This window comes from Gymnodraco acuticeps, unplaced genomic scaffold (assembly GCF_902827175.1).
Source record: "Gymnodraco acuticeps unplaced genomic scaffold, fGymAcu1.1, whole genome shotgun sequence".
Classification (NCBI taxonomy): Eukaryota; Metazoa; Chordata; class Actinopteri; order Perciformes; family Bathydraconidae; genus Gymnodraco; species Gymnodraco acuticeps.
The window spans coordinates 1,510,071-1,516,663 of NW_022990014.1; the positions used below are offsets into that span (position 1 = coordinate 1,510,071).

The 6,593-nt window shown below is 39.3% G+C and overlaps 1 protein-coding gene across 1 annotated transcript; it reads right to left on the reverse strand.

The window, feature by feature from the left end:
- Positions 1-451: 451 nt before the first annotated feature.
- LOC117544402 (NADH-ubiquinone oxidoreductase 75 kDa subunit, mitochondrial-like) lies at positions 452-6,385 on the reverse strand. Its single transcript, XM_034213401.1, is given in 17 exon segments — positions 452-909; positions 1,531-1,603; positions 1,723-1,845; positions 2,603-2,778; positions 2,967-3,121; positions 3,215-3,380; positions 3,413-3,473; positions 3,590-3,716; positions 4,181-4,326; positions 4,432-4,549; positions 4,645-4,776; positions 4,851-5,036; positions 5,122-5,249; positions 5,367-5,448; positions 5,660-5,732; positions 5,865-5,976; positions 6,070-6,385. Coding segments are annotated over 17 exon segments (2,004 nt in total). The 5' UTR covers positions 6,124-6,385; the 3' UTR covers positions 452-817.
- Between the last annotated feature and the right edge of the window lie 208 nt (positions 6,386-6,593).

Here is a 6,593-nt window from a genome sequence, read left to right on the forward strand (position 1 = left end):
AAATGCAACTTTGTTAAAAGTCCTTACAGTGTAGAAGTGTTATGTTGATATCGTTATGACAGGAATAAGAGTTTGTGTGTGCCGTTTTACATTTTTCACATTTCAATCATTTCAGTTAAATTATAACGACTGAGAGCTTCTGCTAAGTGTTGCAGTGTACAATCCACCTGGACCCCGGCTCTCGTTCTCCATGTGAGTGAGTTACCAGCCCTGCTGTCACTGTTGCCGGCTGTTCCCCGATGATGGACCACGTGCCAGGGAAATACAGGAGCTTGAGAGAAGTGTCTTCACATCAAAACAGAATAGTGCCATCCACCAGCATTTATATTTTGACACTTTTTAAATGTTTTTATCTTTATTTTTATAAATAACAGCACAAAGTAAAATAAGTCGTTTGCTACATAAAACTGGTTTGTTGAATATTATACAAATACCTCTATACCTATACACATCTTATTTAAGGAAAATATAATCTCTACATGGTACACGTTGGTAATTTTACAAAACAACATACTATTCCTACATCTGAAGCATAATCATGTTAAACCTCGATCATATACAATAAAAATGTCAACTTCCTAACAGATGAAAACATTTAAAGTGCATCTTTGGAAATGAGGTAAACCCTAAGCTTATATATTCACTCTGCAAGGAGCACATTCTGCAGGTTAGTAAAGTATGTTAGGTCCATTATGTGTAAAGATAATAATACATGTGCTATTATAAACAGTGCAAACAAATAGGTTTCTAGAAATGTGCCAATTGCAGCTTTGTGCGTATATATTTAGTTTTTAAAGGATTGTCTATCCATTGTGCTTTAGCATATGGCTGGCTCTTCCACAGCTTGTGCTCCCTCTGTGACAGTTTTCACACACTTTGCCATCGTCTGGGAGGCTCTGCTTATCGGATCTGTGAGTAAAGATTTAAAGCACATTTCAAACTAGCACACATTACTGTGAAGACCAACATTTATCTGTATAATGAGTGTAACTAGAGGAGAATGGGTGTTGATTATTCTATGAATTAGAAATGTACATAGAAAATTAATACTAAAGTTGCAATGGAATTTTCTCTGAACTAGAACATGACATTAATTTGATGAAAAAAATAATTATAGAAATAAAACATTTGATTTGCTTCATCACTACTTGATGTCATTTAAATCAATCAAATTTGTTTATTACATCCCCATATCATACATTCCTATTTTGCCTTGTTACTTTACTTTATTCAGCTTTAATGTAACACTTTTGTGGAAATTACAGATTTTGTATTTATGTCAAATAAAAATAAAAAAAGGCCAAATAATCGCACATTGTGATTTTGATGCAGCTTTAAAAGCTATATTATGTTGAATTAGTGTTAATATTAGATAGTTTCCTTATAACAACTACAAAAGCAAAAACACAATTATATTAACATTAAGGATGATGATACACCACTGCTGCAGGACTTCCTGTAGGACTTTGGAATAGAGAAAATATTGAGACTAGGTTTATTCAGAACAGTTCCAGAGCACTAGTGACCTACCTGTCATATAGAAGTCCTTCACAGTAAGCTGTGGAGGGGCTAAAGGTCCGGTAAGGACAGCCTGGTCAACTGTCTGAAAGAGATAATCCAGATACAACCATCATCAGAGAGAACAGCGTAAAGCAATAAACTGAATTAGCTTACACTTTATGTAATCAACTGAACACATGCTGGAGGAAGATAGCAGCTGACCTTAGACAGCTCATTAGCCTGCTTGAAGTAGTTGGCCTACTCAACGTCATCATATCGCACCAGATTTGGGGAAACCTCTGCCAGTCTTTGACGGACTTCATCAAGGGTGTCATATGGCAGTGACTCCAACAAGCTTAAAAAGAGACCAAAAAAGAAACAGTTTTATGTTCCACAGATGAAGGGGAATACATGGTAGTGTTAAAAGCCTGGGGAGGTTAAACTCCTGATGCAGTTTGGTCCTCTCCTTGCTGGACTTGTCGCCTACCACAAAATGCACTAATCAGGTGTGTTGTTCCCTATGGTTGTTCCCTACAGGTACAAGGGGGCGTGACCTGGGGAACAAAGGAAGAGGGAATTGTGTGGGGAAGGATGTTTGTTTTATTTACTTTGGAAAGAAGCGATCGAGGAGGAAGAGGGGAGCCTTGCAGCTCCCAAGAAAGTAAAAAAACAAAAATGTTTAGCTCTTTTTTACATTGGTACCTCAAGAAACAGGTAGCAGCAGTGAATCCAGTGAGCCTGGGGACCATAAGGGATGTTGTTAATTTTGCAATGCATTACTGGATTCTATTTTTGCTTTTTGACATATTTATTTTATTGGATTATACATTTGCATTGAAAAGACAGTTTTTGAGTTGGATAAATCTTCATCAATTGGACATTTTATCAGCAGTTTTTGTTATTTTAATTTGGGCTGAGTCTTTTCCTAACAACTTAAAGTTATCATTGAGTTTTCTTTAAGCGTTTTTCTTTGGTTAGGTAAATAAAGCTTTAAAGGACCCTAACTACTACCAGTTTTAGCACCACAGGAACTTTTTATTTTTAACTAGACCTAAAAAATGAAGCTGATTGTTGTAATAAAGCCTTTTTTGTTCTGCTTCACCTCAGAAATGTCTCTAATGATCCTCCAGTCCTCCCTCGCCATCCCCGGTGCAGTCACAGTCCCTTTGGTCTGCTGGGCACGGCCCTCAGTGTTCACATAGGTGCTACATTTCTCAGTATATGCAGCTCCAGGAAGCAAGATATCAGCCATTGGTGCCCCAACATCGCCATGGTGAGCTGGGCAGTTATGGCACAAAACATTTAATTGGATGTCCCTTTAATTAAAAGGGACAATTTGGATTTCAAAATGTTCCTTTTTTAACATACAAAAGAATCAGTCAGGGAATCTGCTGCCTCTCACAGCTGCCATACATACATTAATACAAATGAAAGAGCTTATGCTGCCGTGCAGTAAAACTGCTGACCTTGATAAATTATGAAGCTTTCCTTTGGGAGGTCTTGGCGAGTAATGCAGCCAGCATCAGCTCCTAGTAAGAACAGGACTTTTGGAGGGTTTTTTCTGATAGCCTCCACTCCTGGCTTGTAACCAAGGTCAAGGGCAGCCACTTGACTGGCAACCCTGAGGTGGGAAAGGAAAAACGTCCATATATTACAGTAAACATCCACTTCCCTGTACCTAAAAGATTTCCCTCTAATTTTCCAAGACCCTGACCTGTGAAGCACATTGAGAACCTTCCATGTTTCCTCTGCAGCACTGCTGATGCGAGCGTTCTGAGCGATGGTTGACACAGCAGCCATTATTGCCGCTCCATCCTCGTTCTGCAGGCAACTGCTTCCAACCACAACAACAGGATGCTTCATCTCAGCCAAGACCTGACCTATAGAGGTGAAAAAAGACATTCAAGTTGACTTTTAACATTTTTAGAATTACTAAGAGGACTCGGAACTTGCAACTCGTTGTGAAGCCAGCTGAATCAGAGATACCAACATCGTTATAAAGGACATTTTTGTTCAGTATAACTCAGATTCAATGGTCTGATGTTGCTCAATAAGCACATATAAAATATTTAAATTATTTAATGTATCTTTTCCTGATTCTTGCATTGAACAGTGGAGCCTCATAGCGTGGGTTTGTGCCAACCAGAAGCAGTAAGTCAGCTTCTTCAATGCCAGCAATCCCAGTGTTCAGGATATAGTTTGAATGCAGTTCATATCTGAGTAACCAAGGTTAAAACTTTAAGTGATAGTTTAAGCCCTTTTCGGTTGGGAACTAAAGCAGTTATCATTGCTCTTGCCAAAGACACAAGATGCCATTGATTGGTCTACCACTGTCCAAATCAGTCTGTTTGCGTTATTGTGACATTTTAGTTGTTAATGGAGCATCTCAGTTCCTTGTCAGAGAGGAAATTATGACATCATTGCAAATAAGTGAAAATTATTTCAATATTGTGTACACTTAAACTGTTTTTTTCTTTAGTTTTTGCCTTTTTTTTAAGTGGCTAAAATATATTTAGCTGCTGCCCCAAACTACAGCAATACACTGCTTAGCTTTTGTGCTGGGACTCCTTTTTTTCCAAACTGACCCTCATCTTATGTGATAACATAACATCAACAATAACATCAGGGAAAGTTCAACATGCTTTGTCCTATCTTTATTTTTATTTTTATGTGGCTTTACCCAGCTCCAGCCATTGGGAACACCTCCTCAGTGCACAGGTTTTCACTATTCAAACGGTTCAGCAAGTCTTTCAGGGAAATGAGAGCCTCTGCATCCGCCAGGCCTCCAACAATAGCAGCAACAACATTTCCTTGAACTCCTTGCAACTGTCAAAGAAAACAGATGTTAATCAGAACAGCCTTAGCTGAAACAAGTATTCGCACACTATCACACACTGTTAGAGAAAGTAATTTAATCAAAAAATGACATACCGCTCCAGCAGCTCGAGTCAGCACCTCTTCCCAGGTCGCAGGAACCAACTGCCCAGACTCGTCTTTTACCATTGGCTGAGTAAGCCTCTGCCTTTTGAGTCCATCGTATGCAAACCTGTCAGAATAGCAGCAAGGAAGATTTTAGCTTTGATGCAAACGGCATACAAAAATCTATGTCTGTGAAGTCAACTTGTGTGATAAGAAAGGAATCTGGTTTTGTCTGAGATCCACTCCTCATTAACATCCTCATTGAGGCGAGGCAGGATTCTCATCACCTCACCCCCATGTGTGGTCACCACAATGTTACTACCCACAGCATTCAGAACATCGATGGATTCAGTCTTCCTGCAGAGAAACATCATGAGTGGTAAAACTAACCTTTGACCCTACATTTTGTAATCACAATGTTGAGCACCAACCTGGTTTCCCAAGGACGAGCAGTGAATGCGTATGGTTTAGATGTCAGGGCTCCCACTGGGCATATATCAATGACATTCCCAGATAACTCCAACATGAACATCTTCTCCACATAGGTCCCGATCTGCAGGTCATTGCCTCTGCCAGTTGTACCCAGGTCCTCCACACCTGCAATCTCACTGGCAAAGCTGTAGGAGCAAAATAATGATTTATTTACATAGTCTAGACAATCAGAGCAACTCAACCCACTCTTGATGTTGATGTGTGTCTCACCGCAAGCATCGAGTGCACAGGATGCAGCGAGTCATAATGGTTTTGATGAGAGGGCCAATGTTTTTGTCTTCCACTGCTCTTTTGCTCTCTGTGAAGCGGCTCCTGTCACTGCCAAACTGTATCTGGTCCTTCAAACAAAATGGTTATTGGTTGTATCATTTAATCTTGTATTAAATGTATATATTTCAAAGAAAAAAATGTTTTGTCAGGTCTAGAAATTTACATCTGGTGGTGATTATCTTTACCTGTAGATCACATTCTCCCCCCTGATCACAAATTGGACAATCTAGTGGGTGGTTAGCCAGTAGGAACTCCATTATACCCCCTCTGTTTAAAATTAAACATACCATTTGAATATATATATATTTCCTTTTCGACACAAAAGTGTGAAATGTTTTTTTAGCTTTGGAGAGATGTGAGTTATCATAATACCACAAAAAATGGCCAAAAGACAACTAAGTATAATTACAGAGATGTATTTATTACAATACCAGAACAACAGCAAATATAATGTATTTACTTTTGAGTTTCATCCTACCTGGCCTTTCTTGTCTCGTCAGAGTTGGTTAAAATGTTCCAGCCCTTCATGACTGGCATAGCACGAGCTGCCACTGGCTACAAAGCAAATGAACAACATTTCATGTAATTCCATGCATCCTAAAAGGGGAAGAATACAGCATGATCAGTTTGGCTACCAGAATGGAAACAAAACATACATGTTGTAAATCATATACAGACATGACATACCTTAGGAACTTTTTCTATCTCCACAAGACACATCCGACAGTTTCCAGCCACTGATAGGCGCTCATGGTAGCAGAAGGTAGGAATCTGCATTCCTACCTTCTCGCATGCCTGTGACAAAATTGAGTCACAGTGTTACATTTGATATTAAGACTCCACAGCTTTCAATATTATGTGATTAAATGCATGAATTTAGCACGAAACCTGCAAGACAGTGGTTCCTGGCTCCACCATGATAGGGTTCCCATCGGTTCCCATCCACAAAAACCTCAAGGAGGTTACTAACGGCAGCTGTGGCTGTTGCTGCGGGGCGAGCTTCAAACTCAAACAGAAAACATTTATCTGCAAATATTTCCTTTTCTTTTCATCAAAGGACTGTTAGTCAATGTTCAATTAAACAATTTCATTATCATTTATATCGCCTTTACTAGAATGAATCCCTGGCACTGGTGCAATTTTAGATGCCAGAATGATATATACAATATGGTAAAGTGCCATCCCTGTAGAACATGTGAGTTAGTGCCCTCTAGGGTGCACTGACAGTAAGAAAACAAGAGGAGTACTTGCTAATGGATGTCATTAAATGTAATGCTCAAAATGTAAGAAAACATTCTTCAACCATAGGCCACAGGGTGTCCTCAATGCTAGAAAACTTTCTGTGGCTGCTGGTGCTCCATGTTATGCAGCTGGGGCCATTAATATTATTCTTCGCCTTTTCCCCTCAGACA